This window comes from Buteo buteo, chromosome 1, assembly GCF_964188355.1.
Source record: "Buteo buteo chromosome 1, bButBut1.hap1.1, whole genome shotgun sequence".
In the NCBI taxonomy this organism is placed as follows: domain Eukaryota; kingdom Metazoa; phylum Chordata; class Aves; order Accipitriformes; family Accipitridae; genus Buteo; species Buteo buteo.
Window position 1 is genome coordinate 65876879 of NC_134171.1, and position 25354 is coordinate 65902232.

The 25354-nt window shown below is 41.4% G+C and overlaps 1 protein-coding gene and 1 long non-coding RNA gene across 3 annotated transcripts; one reads left to right on the forward strand and one right to left on the reverse strand.

Annotated features, from left to right (window-relative positions):
• Window positions 1-861: 861 nt before the first annotated feature.
• Window positions 862-16104, reverse strand: LOC142033808 (kelch-like protein 8). The gene is made up of 9 exons (XM_075034247.1): window positions 14859-16104; window positions 11037-11585; window positions 7645-7831; window positions 6813-6956; window positions 5575-5686; window positions 3344-3512; window positions 2602-2761; window positions 1403-1604; window positions 862-985 (listed from the first exon to the last, which is right to left on the reverse strand). Exons 1-9 carry the CDS (start codon window positions 15075-15077, stop codon window positions 862-864), a joined length of 1866 nt encoding a protein of 621 aa, XP_074890348.1. The 5' UTR covers window positions 15078-16104.
• On the forward strand, window positions 919-11046 carry LOC142033817 (uncharacterized). Of its 2 annotated transcripts, XR_012651346.1 has the most exons (4): window positions 919-1016; window positions 5938-6125; window positions 9778-9838; window positions 10840-11046. It is a non-coding gene; the product is annotated as an uncharacterized LOC142033817 (long non-coding RNA). The 2 variants fall into 2 exon arrangements; XR_012651343.1 differs by lacking the exon at window positions 919-1016 and having other exon boundaries at window positions 5682-6125.
• Window positions 16105-25354: the final 9250 nt, after the last annotated feature.

Sequence of the window (25354 nt, forward strand, 5' to 3'; positions counted from 1 at the left end):
AAAACGGTGATTCAGACATCACTGAAGCCTACATTTTCATACACTGTATCATCTCAAAGTAGGACAAATTACACTGGTTACTTCAGGAATGACCTCTCAACAGAAAGTTGCCTTTTGGGGGGGTAGTTACTATAAATTTTTTTGAAGACTTGAAACTTCCAGTATTCCAGTGGCTAAACTCAGGTCAAGAATTTTTTTCAGCTTTCTAACAAGTGTGTTAGCTTGAGAAAGTACTTTGAAAGACAGGTTTCAGACTAAGTACCTGCAATTGCCACTGCTGCCATAAGTCCCTTGGGAGGTGGGCAGTGAACTTCTCTGCTCCAGTTATCTTAGTGTGCAACAGGGCTATCATTACCTTCTAAAACTTGAGACACTTTGTGTTTTGTGTTACAAAGCTCTTGTACAATTAGGAAATGTTTAAGACTACATTCCTGAAAATAAGTTATATTAAATGGCACTCAAGTCCTCCAGAAAACAAGTAGCGGGGCTGTTGGGTAAGGCTCAGCAGTCCTAACTGCCGCGCTCTCACCTCACCCCATGCCTGGTTTATGGTTCAATAATGAGTCCTTGCAACAGCTGCCTCAAATGATTTTGAAATTGCAACTTCTTAAAAATGGGATGATTGCAGCTCTTGGCAGGTCTTCTCCTGTAAGTCCCACTTTTATTCCATGTTTTCACAGGCTTTTCTGTATCACTATTGATAGAAAGCCACCAAAAGCTTTACAGTTGCAGAAGGTAACATTTTCACAAAGAAAATGTGCTGGTTTTATTTCTTAACCTACCGTACAAAACATGGTGTTTAAAAGCTCTGCAGTGCCTCCCTACTATCATTCTTCTGGAATTTGGAGGAGGCAGCAGAGCTCACATGCAGTCAACAACGTTGCTGGATCCTTGGCCCACATCCCGGACCTGGCTGCTGAGACAAGAGCACACAGCCACGCCTGCCCCCGCCCTGCAGTGTGACACAGAGCTGACGAGTTCCCATCTAAGAAGACGGCAGAAGAAAAAAAATAAAAGTAAGTTCCTGTCCTTTCTGAGCAACCTGAAAGTATTTCTTTTCTGTGTCTGAAATTCTATTATACAGCCTAGCTGTTTACTGTGCACAAAAATACACCCTGCTAGTTTATTCTTATTTCTCTGGTAAATTTAGTGCAAAATCAGACTGAAACAACCAGAAGAATGTAGATTCTTATTGAATGAAAGGAAGAGGGCAAGGGATGGAGGGGAGGAGGAGGTGCTTAAATATTTACAAGAACCTAGTGGCATAAGCAGCACTCCTGCATCACTAGTCATGGATATTACTCAATTATTACAAGGAAACAACAGAGAAACTCCTGCTGCACACTTTTCATATAGGCAAATTTCATTGTCTTACTAAGCCAAATAGAAAAGTTTAAATTACCTATTCACTATGGGATCAAATGCTTCCACTGTATTCAGGTACGTGTTGCCATTATGACCTCCAACTGCAAAAATTTTACCCATCAGTGTCGCTATGCCAACGCCACCCCTCGGAGTTGTAAGCTCTGCTACATATTCCCATTTGTTACTGCGTGGGTCAAACCGCTCCACTGAGCTCAGTGGAGAGTTGTCATCAAAGCCACCTGCAAAGAATCATCACATTATCAGTTCTTAGCCACTCCTAGTGCTGGTGATATCCAAGACTGGCATTATCATGCTATTCTCAGCATTCAGTGGGCTAGTGTCCAGCTCTATTTCTTTACATGAATTTTACAAGTTCCTAAAAATTAACAGCTCTCCCTCCTGTATCACCCAGAGTGACAGTTTTCTTCTACTCAAGTTGGAAGGAGTGGTATTTCTCTTATTTTTCTCCTTGAATTCATCTTACACATAGTTATAATGAAACAGCTTCTAATTTGAAATAGAAAAAAAAACTAAGACCAGTAAAAGGATGGTCCTGATCTCATTTTGGCTTAAGTAAAACACACTCTTGCGTTGTTTTCAAATTACAGCATTGCTGAATACCTGAGTAGGAAAAAAAAATCCTCAAGTAAGACTTCAGTGATGCATTCCCCTTGCTGGGGCAGCTGTCAGATGAGCATTTTACTTGAAACTTTTGAAATCACTTATTATAATAGACAAGGCAGAGCTCTGCAACCTATTACTACATCATACCTACCTGGCACCTTCCCCCCTCAGGAGAGCAGGTAAATGCAAGGTAGAGCAGAACAAGACAGGCCTAGGACAACAGGCTGTGGAATAAGTATCATCACCATGTGAAAAAGCTACTGTCGTCTACACTCAAAATGGAACTAGAGTGCTTTAGAAGTGCATGAACTTCAGAATAATTTTCCTAAAAGGAAACTCAAGATTAGTGAGTCTCGAGAGGATTTTCTATATAGACATACTGTCCTGAACAGTATAGGCCACCCTAAAGGTGGGTTAGGAACGGCTTTTTATTTCCTCACTAACATACCTTGGTTTAAGCATGCCCTGGTTGTGCTTGCTTTCTTCTCCTGCCCAGGAACACAAAGTACAGGTCAGGTCTATCTGTTCCCCAGTTCCTCTAGCAAAAACAGCCTCTTCCAAATACCAGTACTTGGCAGAAACAGCACTACAAAATGTCACATCCCTACTCACCAACAACATACAAGCAGCCATGGAGCTCGCTGACACCATTGCCAGCTCTTCGCTGACCCATCTCTTTCACTTCTGTCCACTTATCCAAATGGGGATCATATTTCTCCACACTGGAAAGAGATGCTACACCATCATTGCCACCCACAGCATAAACATGGTTCTGGAAAACAGTTGTATAGAGAAAGATTGTTTGTAATGTATATGTATTTACTCATAAGCAATGTTAGAATGATAGGAAAACATGGTATATCCACACATTGCTAATCATTTAATTTATTTAATAATTCCAACAACAGACTTAATTATCCAACAAATTGTAAACGCCATCTTCCAGTTGAAGAAGTGAAAAAGTTACATAGTGTTGCAGACATCTTGCAGATTATATATGGTGAAGGGGGTTAAAGTGCAGATGCATTCAGTACTTTTAAACATAGTAACCATGACAAACCAGAGTCTTCTGAATGAGACCTGAAGCATTAGCTTGATGTTGTTAGAAGGGTCCTGGTGCTTGCTCCCAGTACCTCAAGTACTGTTGAAACAGGGAGCGTGGTTCAATTTGCTATGAGTATTATCCTAAATACCTCACCTTTTGCACAGTTCCATAGAATTTTGATGACCGGAGGTGCTCAGACCCACCAGGTGCATTTTGTTTGAAATCCTTATGTTCCACTTTGTAAAAGCAGATTTGAAAAGCAGGTCAGTTCCTCAGTTGGCCCTGACTTGGGAGGAAATAGTCACTTACCACAAGGGCTACAGAGCCGACTCCTCCCCTGGGAGTGTTCATTGGGGCAACTGCACTCCATCGATCAGAATCAATGTCGTATCTTTCCACATCGCTGAAGCAAGTGTTGTCATCCAAACCTCCTATTGCATAAATGGGGCCACCAAGGGAGGCAAGAGCAATTCCTCTCCTAAGAAAACCATAGGATCAATACCTCAGTGCAAATCCTTAAGGAAAGGGAATGGGAAAGACGGATCAAGTGTCTGGCACCTGTTTTAAACTATGGGGAAAAAGTAATGAAAATTTTAAAAGTGAAGTTTATAATAAATAATGACCAGTAACTGTGGCTGGCCCTCTGCACGCCTGTATCAGTCTTGCAGCTTTATCCTGAAAGCCTTTTGTATGTTTGCAGCCTCCCATTAGAGGGACTCTAGAGTTTTATCTGTACTTCACCTCAGCTTTCTCAGGCACCTGTTTGTTAGGACTGCTGCAGCTAGAATTTTTTTAGACTGCAAAAAGACAAAGCTCCTGTTTAAAAAATAAAAAAAAAAATAAAGGTGGGGTGCATGGAATATTGTTTTGACTGAATGTCACCTAAGGCCCAAGTCCTCTACTTACATGCTTGGATATATGAGATTGTCTTAGTTATTTGATATCTCTGTCTTGGTACTTAATTTTACACCTCCTATCTTGTTGTACTGAATCTGATGGGGAGCCAAAACCTGCTGGTTTTAACTGGTATAGCTGCTGCTACAATTTGGGAATGATTTTTTGGGGGGTGAGATTAATATATATGAAAAGGCAAACCTGAGCTGGATATTAGATGACAGAACTCTAGCAAGATTTAATTGCAGTTTCTTCCATTCTGTTATTTTCTATTAAGTCTGTGTTAAAATAGCTATCAGATTTTTTTCTACTGAATCTGCTAATATGAAAGTACAGTCACTACTACAAAATGAAAAGTATGGTCTAGAATGGAGTTATTAAGTGAATGGAGCATTAAGTTTCTGCTTTAACTACCAAGACAGGTGATTTACTGTTTCACTGAGAACATTCTTGTCTCATTACACAGAGGGCAGGTTCACAGATACCTAAGCAGGAGCAAGGGAGGCACAATCTTTCTACTCAGCTGTTAGCATAGACACCATCAATGGTGGCAGTTTTTTGTCAACTAAGTATTCCAACACCACCTCGGTGAATGGGAGGAGTGGGGCGTAGCCAAGGCATGGCAGCCCTTTCATTTACCAAGGTACGGAGTAAGAAATGTCACAGAAGTCTAGGACTGATGTTTGCCAAAAATATGCCCTGGGGTGGTGGCATGACGGAGGGAGGAAGAGGAGCAAGAAGCCACTTCCAGGAGTGTGGGTCTTCTATTTTGATTAGGTCACGGCTACAAATAATTTTAGGACTTAGCCAAACTCGGTATTTTACTCCTACTTGTACATGATGCTTTTAGAAACAACAAATAACAAAATGGAATGTAGAATTATGGAGGCTGATTTAAATGACAGCAGAAAAAAAAAATACAGATCTGTGAGTCCAGTAGCTCCTTAAAAGAATCTTAAATGTCAAAAGGCAAGAAAAATCCTCAATCTGACTGTCAGTGTTTTAGTGCTTCTGGCCTTTTGTGGCAAGAACATAGGCAGCTACTGTTTCCTGGGCATGAAATATTTCACTGTGCATGTTCTGATGGCAGTTATCTTGCTCATTCTTAAAAAGAGCAGAAAACCCACAGAACCAGTTAATCAGTTTCAAGTTCTTTACTGGGCACAGCAGAAAGGCCCTAGATGTCAGAATGTAAGCACAGCTGGAGTAGAAGAGCTCTCTGCTCCAGAAGCCAGCCACACTGCGCCCCCCCCCCCCCAAAAAAAAAAAGAAAAAAAGAAAAAAAAGAAAAGGATAGAGCAACAAAAGAAAGCCAAAGCATAAACATAACCAATGTTACCAGCCAGGGCCTCTCCCTAGAGAGAGGGATTATGCAGTTTTGCAGTGAAATATTACGTTACACACAACTTTGTGTTTGTGCAAATATGTGATGTATGCAAGTATGTGATGCAGATTTGTGTTTGCTTTACAGGTGGTAAATAAAGGTGTCTGATAGCATAAAGCCCCAAACTAGGAAAACAAATTTCCTAAAAATAACACAGTTCGGAAACCCAAATAAAGACAGGACAGACATGATGTTTTTCAGCATCAGCAAGAAATGATACATCACAGACTAGGACTTATATTTTGGATCATGAGACGGGTACCTCTTTGTGTTCATTGATGCCTTCATCATCCACTTGTTTGTGAGAGGATCAAATACTTCCATGCTTCCTAAGTGTTCATTTCCATCATGCCCACCTACTGCGTAGACTTTACCTGAAACACAAACACATCTTTTGGTACAGAGATTGCTTGGCAACATTTCAGTTTTCATTTATGCAATATCCCTGCCTATGTGAAGACAAAAGCTCAAACAAAGGTTAAAGTTTTCAAATGTTTTCAATATCAGGATTTTAATAAGTACAGACTTTATATTTTTACATGCTGTACTCAACCAGAGATCTGTTCTAACATGAACTTAGACAAAGCTTGAGATACGTAGACAAAAGATCTTCCCATAACTTCAGTCCTGCAGGTCAGATCAATTTTGGACACTTGTATCAGTCTCTCCAGATTTTCTATGGGGATATAAAGATACCTGTTCTGCTGCAGCAACACGGGGGCTACCATGTACAAGGAAAATTTGCATCATGGGTGCTAAGCTGCTCTAGATTGCACAGACGTGGTTTCAGAAGATGGAGACCCAAAAATAAAGGTAGGTCTGCTCTTGGAAGAGTTATGGTCTTAGTGACTTGCCTGAACGGATTTAAGTATGAAGGGAGATAGCAAATGCTGGGCGACTCTGCTGTGTAAGGCTGTTTCTTTATAAATGGAATAAAAAAAATTCAATTGCCTATTAAAGCAAGCGGCTATATACAGTTCATAGAATAGTTTGGGTTGGAAGGGACCTTTAATGATCATCTAGTCCAGCCCCCCTGCAATGAGCAGAGACATCTTTGACTAGATCAAGTTGCTCAGAGCCCTGTCCAACCTGACTTGGAATGTTTCCAGGGATGGGGCATCTACAACCTCTCCAGGCAACCTGTTCCAGTGTTTCACCACCCTCACTGTAAAAAATGTCATCCTTATATCTAGCCTAAATCTATCCTCTTTTAGTTTAAAACCATTACCCCTTGTCCTATTGCTACAAGCCCTACTAAAAAGCTATCTGCAGGCTGAACAACCCTAACTTTCTCAGTTCGCAATAATGTCTTTTCAGTAAGCATGCTCTCAGATCATTTCAGAATCAAAAACCCCTTCATGAAGAAGAAGCTTTGCTAAACTGAAGAATATCCAACAGTTAAGCCATTGCAAGACAGGTTTATTTAGTAGAAGTACCAATTCCAGCAAAAGGAGCAAACAAGTGCCTTTTGAATAGGGTTGCTTGAATAGGGTTACTGACCTCCCACAGAGATCACACCCACGTGCCTTCTCCTGCTGTTCATTTCAGGGCCGAAGAACCAGTTGTTTTTGCTGATAGAGTAACATTCAATGCTGCGAAATGGATCACCTGATCCACCTCTACCACCAACACAGAACAGCACACCTGAAGAAGACAAAACGGGTTTCCAGAAAACCAGCAGGAAGATGGCAGATAAAGTTGTATAGCAGAGTGAACTGAAAATTATGTAGTCCAGGAGAAGTGGTATTTCACTTCAAGGGGCACAGTCATTGCCCTGTATAATTGGATGCTGGATTCTGGCCTTTGCTTGGCATGATGCTATGGCAATTAACTATCTATGCTCTTGCAAAAACAATGCATATTTTAAATATGCTTTTTGTGATTTTGTTTAGGGTGATGAACAGATTGTTTGTTAAAGATAACAAAGTAAAAATTAGGATTTGCAGTCTAATATTCATCAGTCACTTTTGGTGTAGGTTAGCCAAGGAGTTTAAAAGTTAGCTCAACCTTCTCACACCAAAAGATAAGTGTCCACTGTTTTTGATATAACTTTGAGCATACTGCCTGGTCATAACATACTTAACAGTTCTAGCTTTAATACAGATAGAGCCGATCATGACAAATAAATAATTCTTCAAAGAAAGAAAATGACTGCTAACGTTCTGCTAGGAAAAAATGCAGCACGTTTCCTAATTCCCAGAGGTATACCATGGCTTTCACAATTTTGCATTAAGTCATTAACAACCATTTATATCAAGCTATCTAAGCCTGCACAGATGCACCACCTTTTCTCCACACTCCTTACTGGATAATCAGACACACATTTAATTACCAGCAGTCTGCTTCCTTGGTGTTGTGCGAATGGAGTACTCAAAGTCTGGCACTGCCCTGCTGCTCAGGTGAAGGTGGTAGTTTCTTGCTTCATCCAGCAAATCCCTACATTTTAGATTCTGCTTGACAATCTCTTCCTTTGCCACAACACCCATAAGGAAACAAATGGGCAAGAGAGGCAGCCGTACCTGACAGAAATGAACACAGTTGGAGTAACTGGCTGAACTGACTGAGTCTCACCATTTACAGTGATGCACGCGTAACAGATGGCAGCTTCTGAGCCAGCTGCCAGCCCCACACTCTTCACTAAAAAGAGCAGCTTTCATTTTTTTTTTTTTCCAGAATAACAGTGATATGAACAGTTCTTTTTAGTGACAAACGTTTGCTACAACCATTTGCATTTAAGCAGCAGTGGAGAACTGTCCCTTGGCCCAGGCTGAGCAGAGGAAGAAGTGCCGCTGCCTGTACTGCAACTGCGCCTGCCTGGCGTGACACAGGCAGCATCTGTGACTGTACCAGAATAGTCTGTGTCAGGTAGTCTGCTGAGGGTATGAATTTTCAGCTCACTGCTGTACCAGCGTATAGAGGGCTTTTGCTAGAATGGTTCATTTTCTTTGGGTGGCAAGTCAAAAAGGAAACACTGTCAGCATGAACTAAGTGTCTATTAAGGAGGTATTGCTAGTGCAGTAACACCTTTCTCTAGTGTGGACTTGACAAGACTGCAGGATTAAAAAAAAAAAAGGTTGAGAGTTAATTGTTTCCTTCCTCAAATCCTTCCTGTGGTTCCCCAGAAGAGTGCTGGTGACCAGGCTGAGGAACAGAAGGCTTGCTCTGGGTAAGGCTACAGGTGGTCACTGCCCAGAGCAATCCCCAGTGACGGGGCAGATCTGAAATAAGGTCAGCCTCTCCAAGACTGCCTTGAAATGCCTTCCTCCCCACAGTCAATTTATTTCACCAAGCCTTTCCTTTGGCCTTGTGAGAGAAACAGTGAGGAATATGAAGTACAATCAGATGCAAAGGTGGGACAGGTGTTAGCGGGGGGGGACTGAAGTAAATCACCATCTGACTTCCTAAGGTTTGGAGTCAATGCTGTCAGGCAGCTCCCAGTTAGCTCAGCAGCAATGGTGAAGAAGTCCAGTATCTCTGGTGCTTCTCAGAGCAGCAGCATGGTGGTTTTAAATCGCTGACAAAGTGTCCCTGTCTTCACGTAAGCACGTGTCTCTACCACTTCTTCCTTGCCCACTCACTTTCCGTCCCACTTCTTCCTTTAGTGTGGCCCAGCTTATTTTAGGCTAATTAAAAGCACCACCGTAGCCCTGCTAATACTCATAAGGTTAGTGATGCGGTAAGAACTCAAGGCTCACAAATTCAGAACCTCATTATAACAGCAAAACCTGTATGGCTGATTATGATGTGGATAGTAACTGTCAAGAAGCCCAGTCATGTTTTCTGCCAGCAGTAATGTCCAAATCAACTGATGGCTCCATATACTCTGGCAAATAACCCATGTTTACAGGAAGGCATTTACTTTTTCATTGCTTCATTCCAGACTCTGGTTTCCCTGAATAGAATAAAGCTGTTAATCATCTCATCTGCTAGCAAAACTGGGCAATAAAAATCAATCTTTTTTTTTAATCTCAAATTATATTGCCTGTGAATTTAATTACAGTGTACTGAAGTGGTTTTTTGTACCTAAAACCTCATGCTAGTCTAGATGAAAGTGAACGTTTTTGGAAGACAGTTAATAAACACTTGTGATCTTTTACCAGGAAGTGTGAAAAATGATGCAAGAAGACAATGACAGCAGCATGTTAGTGCACCTCTTGTTACTCACATGATGCCAATATTAGCAATTCTGCTAAATGCAAAATATTTAAGTTGGAGTTCAGTGACAACTGAAACAGCACAGTTGATCCTACCTGCTAAGACACATAGGGCATTTTGCAGCACATGGCATGTACCCCCTCCTCCCCAGCACACGTTCTCCATACCTGTCTCAAATACTGTATTTTAAACTCCTATAACCAGCACATATGGAGCTTGAATAACTGAAGTAACTAACGTTTTGACAGGAGGAGGTCTGATGGGTGTTTAAATAAGTTCAGCTAAGTGACCTTTTGATACCTTCTTTCAGAAGCAGCGGATTTGCATCAAGTCTAGAGGATTAAACTCCGAACTCCTTTCCGATCCTACAGGTAACCAGCAGTGCTAGTCTAGTGAGCATTAAAGGGTCTAGCATATGCTTCTGTCCTGGTTTCAGCTGGGATAGAGTTAACTGTCTTCCTAGTAGCTGGTAAGGTGCTATGTTTTGAGTTCAGTATATGCAAAGAATGTTGATAACACACCGATGTTTTCAGTTGTTGCTAAGTAGTGTTTAGTCTGAAGGCAAGGATTTTTCAGCTTCTCAAGCCCAGCCAGTGAGAAAGCTGGAGGGGCGCAAGAAGTTGGCACGGGACACAGCCAGGGCAGCTGACCCAAACTGGCCAAAGGGGTATTCCATACCATGGGACGTCACATCTCGTATAGAACCTGGGGGGGGGGGGGGGCAGAGGGGGGGGAAGGCATCACTGCTCAGGGACTAACTGGGTGTCAATTGGCGGGTGGTGAGCAATTGCACTGTGCATCTTTTGTACATTCCAATCCTTTTATTATTACTGTTGTCATTTTATTAGTGTTATCATTATCATTATTAGTTTCTTCTTTTCTGTTCTATTAAACCGTTCTTATCTCAACCCATGAGTTTTACTTCTTTTCCCAATTTTCTCCCCCATCTCACTGGGTGTGGGGGAAGTGAGTGAGCGGCTGCGTGGTGCTTAGTTGCTGGCTGTGCTTAAACCACAACAGCTTCCTAGCCTGCTCATAGGGCTAATACATCTTGGTCTTTTGTTAATTAAACATACAGGAAGTTCTAGAATTAGCACAACTTTATGTGACACATCTCCATTACAGTTTTACTTTCCTAATCATGTAAAAAACCTCCTCAACAGCTTTACTCTCCTTTCTTAAGTACAAATACTTAACCAGCAGGGGAAGTGAGCATTTCAGGCTGTAGTAGCATCAAACCAAGTGAAGTGATGGCTTTATGTTCTCCACTATGTGTAAATCTAAGAAGTTTCTGCTCTAACGCAGATACAGCTTTTTGTTGGCTCCCTACCCCCCAGCCACGAGCATGAAGTGAGTACTCTTCTCTCTACAGAAACTGGAGAATACAACTTCTTCCTAATATTCAAGAGATCTAACCTGCTTCTACTGTCAACTGAACAGCTGTGAATACCAGATGAGGCACCGACTGCTAAGAATATTTTTCCTCTTGAGATCTACCCAAGTACAAACAGTTGATTATACAACTAAACCAGTGACAAGACAGGCGCCCAGCACCTTGGTCTGCCCTACCTGCGCAAGTATTTCATCCAGCCACATAGCATGATGCTGTGGATTGGCTAGCAGCCACTTGATAGCAGCATTGTAAACTTGCTTTTCATTTTCAATATTCAGGTCACTGGAGGACAGGAGTTTATGGAGGTGCTGTGGTGACATGCTCACAAAGTCTTCACACTCCACCACTTCTGTAAAATGTTCGCAAGCATACTGATCAGCCATGTCCATCAAGTCAATGCGGTTATGACTCTCTGCAAATGCCCTGACTGCCAGGCAGTTGGAGGGATGGAAGTGCAGCTTCATGTATTCACAGCATGCCTTTGCTACCAGTTCCACCTGAAGAATGCAAGCAGCGTACAAGAGAGGCTGGACGTTATCCACTGTCAGAGTAAGCCGGGAGGAGTACACAAACTTCACTAGGTCTTCTATTGCATCTCCATCGAAGTCCCTGATCTCAATCAATGTCTGCTTGGCTTCAGCCATTTCTGAAAGAAACATGGCTCTGAAGTAAGGTATAACACAAGCTAGCACCAGTTTGTGGCAGGAGATAAGCTTTGAACCAACCTGAAAAAAGAACAACAAAAAAACACCCAGTCTTTTACTGGAATGTCAGTTTCAGCTGTGAAAGGAGGGATAGTTAAGCTGAAGTAAGAATCCTGAACTCAGTATGCATTGAGCTACTGTATTTTGTTCAAACAAATTAACTCCACTTGCCCTGTACTTCTGACATTACATCAATATATCCCAAACAGATCTGAGTTGTAACTTGGCCGTCAGAGTAGGGCAAGGCAATAACACAAGGAAGCAATAGCACTGATGTACGTAACTTGCTTTTCTTTAAGAGCTGTGTCCTATTTTTTAAATGAAACATCCTTAAGAACCTTCTAGATACATCTTGGAGACAGGAGGAGACTGCTAGGCACTTGTTTGGTTTATGTGTATTCAGAGGTTTGGGGGGGCAGGGAATTGTAAACTGACATTTTTAGACTACTTAATTTAAACCTCTGGACTTTTACTAGTGTTGAGGAATTCATAATGCTGTTTATAGAAGCAACTTCATGTAAAACTACTGTAATAACAGCTATTACAGGGATTATTCAGAGTTACCAATCACTTCAAGGATTTTTAGAAGCTGTTTAGCCACAAAAGATGTGGCATTTTTCAAAATTCTGCTCAGAAAGCGCAAAATAAGCTTTTCACTTACAAAATTCTAGAATTCAATTACATTACAAGACAATGTAACTATTGAAGGTAAATGAACAACCTACTACTTATTGGTGTTACAAGAGTGCTTTCTTACAGCCTTTGTCATTCTGCAGTCTGCACTAACAAGCACATGGCCAAGTTAAGCAACCAGTTTCCCTGACAGACTCGAATTACATGTTCATTTCCAGATGAATGTGTTACACTGAGCTGTCTTGCAGTTTAAAAAAAAAAAAAAGGATATTAAATTATAACGGAGAATTTGGAGTTTTTTCTACCTCTGCTTCAATACACAATTGCTCTACCCTTTTTAAAAGTGTGTATTATCAACACAAGTGTAACCTGCCTGGTGACCAGCAAGTTGAGTACAGAAAGCAAACACACATGGAAGAGTATGGACATTAAAAGAGAGGAAAAGATGGATGGCTCAGTGTGAGTTAATTGATCACTCCAGAAGGAACAATTCATAGACCTACCAAACAAACAAAAAACCAGACCAACAGGAGAAAAGCAGATAGATGGTACGCAACTGCCACTCTCCGCCTTCTAACAGGGAGCTGTTCATATGACAGTAGCAGTACAGTAGGTGACATTCCAGATTTTAACTTTTTGGAGCAGAGGAAGTCTCCCGTGGTTTATCACTGTCACAATGTCAGCATTCCAACTAATTATAGTACTGATGCAAAATGATGGTACCAGCTGGCCTGCTATATCAGGAAAAGCTCCTAGGCCATTCTCACCTTCAGAGATTGTTATTCTGTCCATCATCCCACTCTCTAATTGCATCTTTCTTTTGAATTAAGTGGCTTCACTATTTTACCCAAATCTGCTTAACTTTAAATATCTAGTATGTTCTTGGTATTTTGAAATCAAAGTTCCCCTCCAGTTATTAACTATCATATTTTAAGATCCAGCAGTTAAATCAATAATTGGTCTGACAACAGCAATGCCAGAATTGCTCACTGTCAGAGGTCACGCACAAAAGCAGAAAGTTCAGTAGAGAAATCATTATTCTTAAAACACAAGAAATGCCTGAGCGCTAGAGAAAGAAAAATCAAGCCCTCCAGAAAATTCTAGTTCAAGACGGAGTTAACAGTTACTTGAAAATCACTGCTTTAGGAAGCCTTACGGTAAGATGTACATACCTAGGTTGCTCTAGCCTCCATAGATTATCTTCTCTACTTGAGGACTGGAAGCCAAGTCATGCAATCTAATATTCTTAAATTACTGAAGTAGCTTCACACAAATAATACATATGAACAATACAAGCCTAACTCAGGGGAAGTTAAGCTGCAGCCACAGTAAAGTGTATTTTGCAAGCCAAGCTCCCTAGCACAAGTATACGTTTAACTACGTTTATAAAATAAGACTTTCTGCCTTTTTCGCAAGGGTGGGTGGAAAGGGAGAAAAGCGAGGATGAGGGCAAGAAAAGGGAAGAGAGGAGGGTTGTTAAAGAGCTCTGACATGAACCTTCTTCCCCAAAACACCTTTTAAAATGACAAGATGTAAAAAGACCTGATGACGAGCTCAGGCAAGTTCTGTTTCATGGCGTTGGTGCTGGCCGGAGCAGCTTCAGTATTGTCATTCAGTGTCCTATGAGCATTAACTCAACTGTTATGAGGCACTGGACCTATTTGCTGCTGCATCTAGTGCCTGCTCCATGGCTGGTGACAGGCAATTTAATACCTGCTGCAAAGCAGAACGGAAAAATGTTCTGGCTTGTTCTACTCCTGTTGTCTACTGGGGCAGGACAGAAACCCTCTTCCTCTCAGAGACCTCCATTGTCTCCCAAGCGTTTTAGAAAGATGAGATGCCTACTGGGGGGGGGGGGCACAAGAGACACACATCTGTCAAGGATTTTCCATATTAATATCTAATAGTAAAAGTGGCAGGCAAACAATTTCTCTTAAAGGCATCTGTCATTTGTTCTTGGTATAGGTATATTTTTCTTAAATAACTATCTTGCACTACTAAGATGTCTAGCTAAGCAATACTTAATACTTGTAGGTGCTGGCGACCACTGTTACAGATGCTAGATATAAATTTATTGTGATCAGGATATAAGTAATATACAGCTGAGTTACAAAGAATGCATTAAAGCAATGCTATGCAAGAATCATAAAACTGGTTTCCTCCTCCTCCTTTACTCTTTGATCAACTGTAGAACATAATTGCCTGTTTTGGGTTTTTTTTTCCTTTCTTTGAGAATGCTGGAAGTTGGATTTGTTGCAGAAATCCTGTTTGCCAGGAAAGATGTAGCAGAGCAACACAGAATGCAAAAATAGAGATAAAATTGGGGATGAAAATGTGTGAGAACAAAGAGGCTACAAGGAGCTGAAACTGCACAGTAATACACTGATCAACTGTGGGAACTTGCTTAGAAGGCAAGTTGGGTGGCGTCAAAGTCATGTACTTCCTCTCTCAGACTGTCAATATCTTAAATGTTTACATTTCAGTTGTAAACTTCCTAAATAAGAAGAAAAAAACCCCATGAGCATATCTAGAGATACCTCGGATCCAACAGCTATTCTATGGCTTCCAATACCCCTGCCTAAATTCACAGCCACCTCCAGCACACCTATTTGTAGCTTAATCTTCAGACTGTTAAATGAAATGGATGTGTGACAATATCACCTTCAGTGTAACATCACAGAGCTCTCCAGCTTCAAAGAAGTGAAGAAGAGAGCTATGAAAATCCTTCCAAGCCTCATTTGCTTCAAATACAAAGATGTCATCTTCACCATCACTGTTGGAAGACCTAGTTTGCTGCTGCTGCTGCTGCTGCTGCTGCCGCCTTTTTCCCTTTACCAGATGTTGTTTTGCCTGCTCTGGCACCATGGATTCTGAAGCCATTGGCTGTTTCTTCTTTCACTGCATGAATCTTCAAAAACTCCTGCCAAGAAAAGATCCAGCCCATCAGAAGTCAAGTCCTAAAGTGCTGTTACGTTCTGTTCATCTTCCTGTTTAAGAAAACACAAAAAAAGCAGATGAGACATTAGGTACTGCTAGTACCTAACACTTTGATTACGTGTTATAAATACTACCTATAATCTGACTTGGGGAATATGGGAGAAGGGGAAAAAAGACCCACAGTCAAGAATCCTATGCAGGTACCTTTAGGAAAAGCCGTTGTCTGTGAACTTGTTGCCCACGCTTCTGGAAAAAGACATAAAAAAGAAAAGCCAAGAATGTATCTTCTAACATTGCTGATCTCACTGCTGTGGATGGCAGAGGAACAGAAGGGACATGGCCTGCAGACAGCTGTGCTTCTTTGGTGCCTAAGTAGCATCTCTCATCACTGCTGCCACAGACAGACTATTGATCTGACCCTGCCGGTTATTTTGTACATACCACTCAGCTTTCCTAGGTCTCTTCAAAAGCTAAAGCAATCCTTAAGTGTTTTATCCATTTATGCAAATGTAAGCAAAATATAACAAGCTTCTACAGAACTAGATAACAAAATTTACACTTACAGAAAAATTGTGGAATGAAAATTATCTCCTTTTATCTAGCAACTTTATTAATCCAACATATTGGTATTTAAAGCATGACAATGCGTGTTAGGCAAAAGTTTGCTCCTGCTTGCTAGCTTTTGTTTTAGACTGTTTGCCCAGCTTAGCTGAAGATATTTAAGGTGTCTAAGATTTATGCAGCTCAGACTAAAGGAATCTTAGCTATACTGACATCACAGCTTTCCCAGGGCTGAACGACAAATCTGGGATACCACAGACAATGGGGAGAAGGCTTTTTCTGCTCCTGTCACTCAAATACTTTACTCTTCCTGCTACTGTGAGCATCAGTTAGGTTCAGCTTGAAGTTGACCTTTTTTATTTGCAAAAAAAAAGTTAAGCAGTAGGGGCAGTGCAAATTTTTTTCCAGTTCTGTAGCATATTTTAAGTTTTTGTTCTGTGTGTCTAAAAGCCACGAAAGCCAACTCAGTGAGATTTAGGCTGTTAATCCACATGCTTTGTGGAGGATGATTACAAAGTCCACAAGATAAAAATTAAATACTATTTGAAAGCATGGAGTTACTGATTCAGCTTACAAGCAAGAGTTCTGTTAGATTTTTGGCAAGGGAAGAAAAAGGATTTGTAAGGTTTTAAGACAAAGTCTCTGGAGAGCATATTTAGTAGTGTGTTTCTCTCTTACACTGGCTAGCTTTGGTTTTCATGGTTTCTGGTTAATTTATTATGCATTCATTCTCCAGTCTACCCTAAGACTTGATGATTGCTGTAGCTCAGTGATTTCTGCTCAGGGACTCTGGTGTTAGAGGAAGTGGACTGACTGAAGGAACAAAAAATTCGTCTACAATAAAAATGTCAGTCAGTCAGTCACATGTCTGGGAGCAGAACTGATTTTCTTCCAGGGTATTTTGAGAGTGTCTGTGCCTATTACTAAATTTATAACTCCTCATGCATCGGTACCAGAGAAAGAGCAGGAAGTGACTTGAGGGTGATCATACTCATTTCTGCTGTAGTTCACAGGGTTGTTGTCAGCTCCATGTCCTGTGCAGTGACAAGGCTGTTCACTGCACTGAGCCAGGCAGATTAAAGCAAGATCAAACATGCCTAGAATATTCACTAATAGCGCTGTTAGCAAGGGAAGTATTCTTTTAAAATATATCTAAGAGAAATATCTTACTTCTTCCAAAACCACAAACTAGCTCCACGATATTACAGATCACGGTATATTTATATTGTTTATAGCAAGGAATACCTTTTTCTGCTGAAAACTTAACAACTTCTCAGACTTGTCAAATTACTATACTAAGATGTTTTTCCAGTTCATTAGGAGGAAAAAATGTTGATATTTTGGTTGTCCTCTTTTAACTTCAAATTAATCGTCCACTACTGGTACTTAACTACCTTGGCTTTGTTTAACATTGTTTTGGGTTTGTGTGGTGGGGGTTTTTTTGGTAGTGGGGGAGGGAGCTGCAGGGGTGGTTCCTGTGAGCAGCTACTAGAAGCTTCCCCACTGCCTCTGGCCTAGGCCGACCCAAACAGTGATGGTGGTAGCACCTCTGGGAGAACAGATTTAAGAAGGGGAACCTGCAGTGAGTAGGGGGATTGGAATGTGAGAGGAACACCTTATGGCCCGTGACCATAAGGGGGAGTGATCCCTCCCAGTCCTTATCTCGACCCACGAGCCTTTCTTCATGTTTTCTCCAAATCCCACCATGGCCGGGGTGGGGAGGAGTGAGCGAGCGGCTGCGTGGGGCTTTGTTACCAGCTGGGTTCAAACCACAACAAACATGCCCTTCGAAGAAGTCGCTGTTACCATTGGGATATGAAGCTAACACAGAGCTTCAGAGGCAACCTACTGAAGTTACAAAAGGGAACATAGACAAGCAAGAGGAAAAAGAAAGAAGTTGAAATGCTGTACAAGGGTTTTGAAAAGCATCCTGTATTATTCATTCAGAGGTAAGATACAGCATCTTTAGCCTACACTTCTAGGGAACTCTTGCTTATTTTTGCTCCTTAACTGACACTCTCACTTCACCACTCCCTAGCTACTCACATCTAACTATTTTTGCAGCCAAGTAGAAACACTGCTGTCAGACAGAACTGCCACTGACTACTAAACGATAGTTCGCAGCTCCCAAGTTCTTAACGTTTTCCATCTGACATATGCTATATTTATCCTCATGCTTTAACTGCAACTGCTCACATACTTTCCAAAACTGTTCTGTGCTTCACTGTAAAAGAGGCTGATGGTGTACATTTTACCTATTCTGGGTATGCCATTGTAAACACCAACACAAAACCCTTGAGTCTTAAGATAAATCACTGCTGCTGGGGTGGCTTTTTTTTATGTTTTAAAAAAACTGAGCAATAACACAAAAGCCAAACATAACTGATTTTAAGCAATATCCTTCATCTGTATCTGATGCTTGTATCAAATGAAGCTCTTGGAGATGCTGAGCTCTCACCTGTAAGAAAAGAAGTTGAGCACGTATTTGTATTAATATATTTAGCACATACTAAGTACACACTTGATATTTCAGGGGAAGAAGCCAGAAATCACACCAAAGGAGACCAAGGCCGTTACTCAGGCTCATAGCCGTAGATAGGGGAGTCCCATGTACAAGGCAGCTCCCAGTATGGCAATATCAAATAAGTGTATGGGAACATGAGAACAAGTCAGTTACTGCTCCTCAAGTAAAAAGAAGTTTCTGCAACATGTTAAAAATTAACATGTTTACTATAACCTTAAGGAAATATTCAGATAGCAATAGTCGGACACACTTCAGTTTAATTTTGATGAGACTTTGTGACAGATAATAATATCGTAGGTAATATTTTTATTCTTCTCCCAAGTCACCGCTTCAGGAGCTTCTGTGATACATCGTCCAAATCTTTTTAGATATCCATCCACAAATCCTCCACTTGTCTTAATTACAGCATCTCACAGTTTGAGCCTTCAAACAAATCATCATCTACTATGGAAAGTACCAGCTATAGCCATCAGACCGCTGTAAAACTAGCTGTGGAGAGCCAGGTCACTGTATATATCCAGTTGGCTGTTAATTGTATCTGGCTTGAGAAACAGCAGTTATGAATTATATCATCTATTTGAAAAATCAAGGGATTTTCACAATCAGAGGTTTAAGGTAAGTCAAGAGCCAGTCTTACCAACATGATGCACTACTAGAGTTAAAGATGAAAAGATGTAATATTACAGATGTAAACCACAATATTAAGATAATGTATTGCAGTGTGTGATAGAATTGATCACGATCCAGACAGAAGGAGAGAACAGATGTTCCACTTGCAGAAAATACTGGTTTGGGCTGACCTGAATGCTTAGCTATAGGCTTTTACTGTTCTCCGATTTTAAACAGAACAGAAATGAGTTTTAGTAGCACTTCTTGAATCAAGATACTAAACTCTGGAAATCTGAAGGTCACACAGAAGTCATGAACGTCAGTATATTTCAAGTCCAAACCTACTCCTCCTTCCAGCTTGAAATGGAATTGTACATAGGTTTGTCATTGCACAGCCTGAAGGGACAGCAGATGAAAAGGGCAAGAAGTTGAAGTTGTACTTTCACATCTTTAATTATATAGAAGTTCACTAGTTTAAGAACCACTAGCTAGGAGGATTGATCAGCATTTAGGTTAGCGTGCATGATGCTCTGTTAATTATGTACTAAGAATCCACAAACAGAGAGAAGAGCCATTTACAGATTTGCTCCCCAAATCAACAGTAATGCAACAATAACATCCAACTACTTGAGGTTAGTTTAGTACTGGGTGAATGCTGCACACTTGGACACACACAGAGTTATTTCCCTCTCTAGGACGAAACACTGCCACGGCCATTCAAAACCTCAGTAACGTGTGCTCCCTTTTCATCTTGGCAATTAAGTCTTCCAGCCTCGGTACAGTCTAGTATTTCAACTACACTAAGAATGTAAGTGGCCATCACAGAAAGTGACCGACTCTAAGGAAACTAAAGGAAGTGCCTCATTCATAACATCATCTGTTATTCCTTGTAGACAGCTGTTTGACACTTCCAATGAAGGAGTAACTGTCTGAATAAAAAAACAAACCACATATTGTTTATAGCTCACCATTGTTTGCTGAGAGCAGGCCTGCAATTTTCTTGTTCAAGTTAAATATTTAGAAATATTGATTGCATCTGCTGTTCCCAGAGTGCAGCTGTTCCAGACCCCGGAGTTGGTGTTCTGGTCTTCAGGCAAGGGACTGAGGATCCCCTCCTAGCTATTCCTCACTATCAAACTTAGAAAAGCAAGCAGCGATGGGAGGTCAGAGCACAAGCACGTTATCTTATATCTGCTACAGTTCAGATAACAGTAACACCCTGAAGTGAAGCAATTTTGATTCAGACATTCTAGGTAAGTCTGAAACGGAATTAAGTGTAACATTACTCAAGTCAAGTCACATCATAGAGTATTTATGTTCAGTATAGGCAAAATACCTCAAATAATATAATTTTGAAGCAAAGAGAAATGAAGACACTAGACAGTGGCAGGACATGAATGAACATCGCTCTGTTTTCCTGTGTCATGAAATGAAACCCCAGGAATGCTGGCCGACGAGCCAACCTAGATGTTGGAGTACATGGCCTGCTCCACCTGTCACGTACCTTGGGAGACAGTGACCTAGAAAGAGGGGATTGTCCTCATTCTTCCACTGACACAAGGGAGGAAGACATTTCAGTGATACAGAACAGAAACCAAACCAAGACCCCCACTATAACCACAACTAGGCAGTGTTCAGGTGAGAAGTATTATGATACCCGTAAATCCAATGCTCTTTATGAGCAGTGGTACTGAAGTAAGTTGGAGAAAAGAAGGCAGAAGTCCAGGAGAAATCAAGACACAGGTGAAGTTTCACCAAGTATCCTGTATGTAATTTTGGTTACCAACTCACAAGATGAACAAAAAATCACATCATGGTCTGTACAGAGAAGGACAGTTAGCCTCACTCACTCAGAAAACAAAAGGGCCTTTTAATTGAAGGAGACAAGAAATTTGCCTTCTGTAAATGCAAAGTTTGTAGCCCTATGAACAGGGAGGTTTTGGAAGTGACTTGAGTACAAACAGACTGCATGCATATAAATATATACGAGTTTGTATGTGTGGCTGTGTAAAACTAACTTGTCTAATACAGAGCCTGATGACACGCTGGTGCTGCTGACCACAAGATTAGATAAGCATATGCAGTGATGAGATCTTCTCCAGTTTAATGTAGCTAACTGTCATGGTTTAAGCCCAGCCAGCAACTAAGCACCACGCAGCCGCCCACTCACTTCCCCCCACCCAGTGGGATGGGGGAGAGAATCGGGAAAAGAAGTAAAACTCATGGGTTGAGATAAGAACGGTTTAATAGAACAGAAAAGAAGAAACTAATAATGATAATGATAACAGTAATAAAATGACAACAGTAATAATAAAAGGATTGGAATGTACAAATGATGCACAGTGCAATTGCTCAGCACCCGCCAATCGACACCCAGTTAGTCCCCGAGCTGTTCCCCCCTCCAGTTCCTATACGAGATGTGACGTCCCATGGTATGGAATACCCCTTTGGCCAGTTTGGGTCAGCTGCCCTGGCTGTGTCCTGTGCCAACTTCTTGCGCCCCTCCAGCTTTCTCACTGGCTGGGCTTGAGAAGCTGAAAAATCCTTGCCTTCAGACTAAACACTACTTAGCAACAACTGAAAACATCGGTGTGTTATCAACATTCTTTGCATATACTGAACTCAAAACATAGCACCTTACCAGCTACTAAGAAGACAATTAACTCTATCCCAGCTAAAACCAGGACACTAACAGAACAAGGCTAGTTGTTGTCTTGTGTTGTACTAAGAAAACCTGAACATTTGAAAAGAGGGCAGCTGGCAGAGCTGAGGAAGAGACAGAGGGACAGAAGTGGGAAGGGCAGGAGGCAGCTGCAGTGCAAACTGCAGCCCAGCAGCAGCTTTGGCAGGGACTGCACAAGCAGCTGTTCGCTGTTCAGTTTGGTTACAGCTGCATCACCAAGAAGGAACATGGGGGGAAAAACCTGACAAAATAGCGTAGAAAAACGTCAGTGCTCTCCCCTTCTCCATTCACCAACTCTGTCACAGGAGTTATTGCAACCTCAGGCAAAACTGCTCAGATGCCCATGCTAATTCGGTCAAATGGTTGGAAAACATGGGAAAGTTCAAGTTACACACTGTAATACAAGCCTAAGCCTACTGTACTTTTCAGCAGAAAGTTAATTTAACAGGGAAAAAAACCAAATCAGAAACCACATATCTAACTGGTTTAGCTTGTTTAAAACCACCAGGCTTCCTTTTGTAGAAATTAATAAAAAATTTTCTTAAGACAACATGAATATAAATTTCCAGATCCTTTCAGAATTTCAAAGGTTCTTTGTAGCAAAAACTGACATGTGTTATTGTTCTGTGTTACTTGTCACACAGGTAGTTCAGAAAACGGTGAAATGGGTACAGCTGCCACCATCTTTTATCTTCTTCTGTAACTAAAACCCCATCGGTGCTGTAGACGCACAAACAGTGAATACAGACTGCTCTTTCTTGGAAAAATGTGACAGAAAAGGTGTCTTGTAGAGCATGAAAAGCACAGATAAAATCTCACTTTGGAAAGAATTCTGCCTGGCAATCCCTTAATCCTGTTTTGAGAGAGCTTCTTCCCTGCTTCCTTTGATATAATACGTGATTATGCTCAACAAAGTTCTACTGAGGTTTAATCCCAGTTTCCATCGAACAGCAGAAAGGCCAACTGTCCTCTGGGCTTTATGGGATGACAGGTTGACAATTTTGTTCAATTTTGCATAATCAAAACCAAACAACCTAATATGCCATGATTTACTTCTGCTTGATTTACTTTTGCTTCAGAACAATCAGCAAAACGTATCAGAAGCCCCAAAACAGTGAAGAAGGACTCTGCTTTATAGATACAGGTGCACTCGAGTGATTTATTTATGCAAGGTAACCTTGGCAATATCCAAAAAGTAGAACACAAAAGAAAAAACACTGCAAATGAGTCCAATTATTGGGACCATAGTGAAGTGTTGGTAGATAGGTAATGAAAATTTTAACTAGTACTTTACATTCCTAATAACACAGAACAGGCCCTTACCAAGGAGAGACACTATTGTCTCCTCTGATGGACGTGATTTAAAATAACAATAGTTTAATGGTCTCCACAGCAGTGTTTAGTCCAGCCCTTCCTGGGAAGTGTTAACAGAGAGCAAAATAATTTCTAAGTCATTTGCCAGCTGCCCTTTATCCTGGACACATAAATCAAGGCATGGCACCCACCAGCACATCCTAGAGCTGTAGCCAAACACCATTTCCCATATACCCACCAGCCCCATCCTCTCAGAGCTCTCTGCCTTAGCTGCCAACCGTCATCATATTCTCTCATCTAGAGTTGAGATTCACTGAGGCTGCAGCCTCATGGTACACTCACAAGTCAAATGGCTCAAACCATAAAGCAATATCATTCTCCTTTTGTCCCAGAGCTGTAAGGCTCCTTCAAAATCTGTTTGAAATCAGGAGGGGGCAGAGGTAATACAAGAGAAAAGGCTTCACAACCCAAGAAGCTACAACTATTGATGCAGGAAATCATTATTACAAAATTTGTTTGGTGAAGCCTGCTGAGGAAGAGCTAAGACACTGGCTAGCATGGTACTATGCTGCCTTGCATCAAAGTCTTGGTGGACTGGCAGTGAGCTTCAGCTGTAGCCCACATGTGAAGTTGGTGTGTGCAGGATTGCTGCAGCCTGTGTGCCATTTGCCTTCTGTAGGAAATTGAGGGGCCTCGTTTTCCAAGGTGGTGTCTCATAGCGCTTCCCTTCAGTGTTTACTGTAAAAGAAGAGGAAGGAGGTGATTTCCACCAAGAAGGTGTGTAAGGAAATGAGGCAGTAGAAACTGAGAGATGGAGGAGGATAGTCGCAGGGGAATGGCAAAGTCAAAATGCCTGAACAAAGAAAGCACGTACGTCTTCACAAGTGTAATCTGGCAGAGCCCTTGTGCACTGAGAACCTCTTCTGCATCAGTGAGAGGTACTCCGGGACTGTGGGCTCAGTACCTTTGCAGGAGGTGTCACCTGTGCAGGAGGGGTTGGCTCTGTACTGGTAGACACAGGAGACCTTTGGGGTTTCTTCATGTTGTCCTGCTCCATGGACAAGAGCAGATTTCTCACTTCTGGTTTGTGAAATTGTTGTTCGTTGTGAGATGGTGGCCACCTTCGGCAGTAAACACGGTCCTATTTCAATGAAAGTATCTCCGTGCATGTCAGTTGCTTTGGTATGAGTGTAAAATAATTTGTGTAGTTGGTGGGGATAGTGTTTAAACAAGGGAATCACTTTTTTATTCAAGGTTTTTACTCCTCTGTTGTCACAGAATCATAAAAGCAAACTGCTCAGAGTCATTAGAGGTGACCCACAGAGCCGTAAATCTTTTTTGCTTTGTTCATAATTTGACATGAAGGCTTGCAAGAGTGTGAGAGTTTCTGCAGTTTTCCTTTTCCTAACAAGCATCAGGAACACTAACTCTCTCCTCGCTTTTCCCAGGTGATGTGGTTCACTGGGGATCTTTCGTATTTGTTTTCTTGCTATAAAATGTGTTACAGCTTATTTTTCTTATTTGGGCATGAGAAAAATTTCTCACAGAGAGCCCTTAGTTTGAAATGAGGTTGAAATAAACAGAGTTTTGACCTGATTGATTAAAACCCCTGTCTCTGTTCCCAAGCTTTTTATCCCATTTTTGGAATGACACTTGTGTAATTCTTTGCATTGAGTAGTCGGTCTCCAGCTAGTTTCAAGATTTAAACCACTATACTTTTGAATAGCAAGAGTTTTGCCTGTCTGTTTTCCAACTCCTTTTGGGGTGCCTGCCTCATTGCCAAAGAGGGGGATAGCAATTTGGGAGAACTTCGGGTCCCTCCCCATAAATCCTTCCCTTCCAGCCTTTTGAGGACCTCGGTAATACATTGAAATTGCCAGCAGTAGTTGCCATCTGCAGGCAGAGGACTAAATTATGCTTTTGGAAACATTTGCAGGCAGCCTGCTTTCTACTCTAGCAACAGTAAAACAGAGTTCATGCCTCCCCACTTGTAAACTGCTTTAAGTATCTGAACTGCTCAATGTTACGGTTACTGCTGAGATGTGCAGGAGCATGAATTTCATTGTGTAGAGAAGAAATAGGAGATAGGCTTGACCTTGGCATTTGCTTATGTCTTGTGTAGGAGACCTCAGCAGCAAAAAAAGAACCCCTGTGGCAGAAGAAATATTCGCAGAGAGAGTGAACATGCACAGCTTCTGGTGCAAAGTTGATGCTTTCTGCCCCTTGGGGAGCCAGTGCAGTCTAGTAGCATGCTAGTCTCTTGCTGTACAAGGATCAGACTTCTTCCACCCTGCCCTGCTGTGTTAGTGTGCTAGGTAACCTTTGTTGGCTGTGTTAGTGTGCTAGGTAACCTTCGTTTAGAATTCCGCTCACGGAACTTTGTCTTTGTTGTCTGTAGATGGCAGCCAAGGATACTGACCTCCATTGCAAAGTGTCCTGAGATCAGTTGGAAAGCACAGTTAAATCCCTAGATTGTGTGTTATCATTTTATCATTCATTCAGGTAATGACAAGGTTTAGCAGATTGGGC

What these genes read in the sequence shown, in the direction of transcription:
- LOC142033808 (XM_075034247.1), bottom strand. Translation starts at nt 15,077, where the DNA reads ATGGCTTCAGAATCCATGGTGCCAGAGCAGGCAAAACAACATCTGGTA. An exon ending in TGGATGAAATACTTGCGCAG is followed by an intron (nt 7,832 to 11,036) that starts GTAGGGCAGACC and finishes CATTTCTGTCAG; the next exon opens with GTACGGCTGCCTCTCTTGCC. An exon ending in ACCAAGGAAGCAGACTGCTG is followed by an intron (nt 6,957 to 7,644) that starts GTAATTAAATGT and finishes TGTCTTCTTCAG; the next exon opens with GTGTGCTGTTCTGTGTTGGT.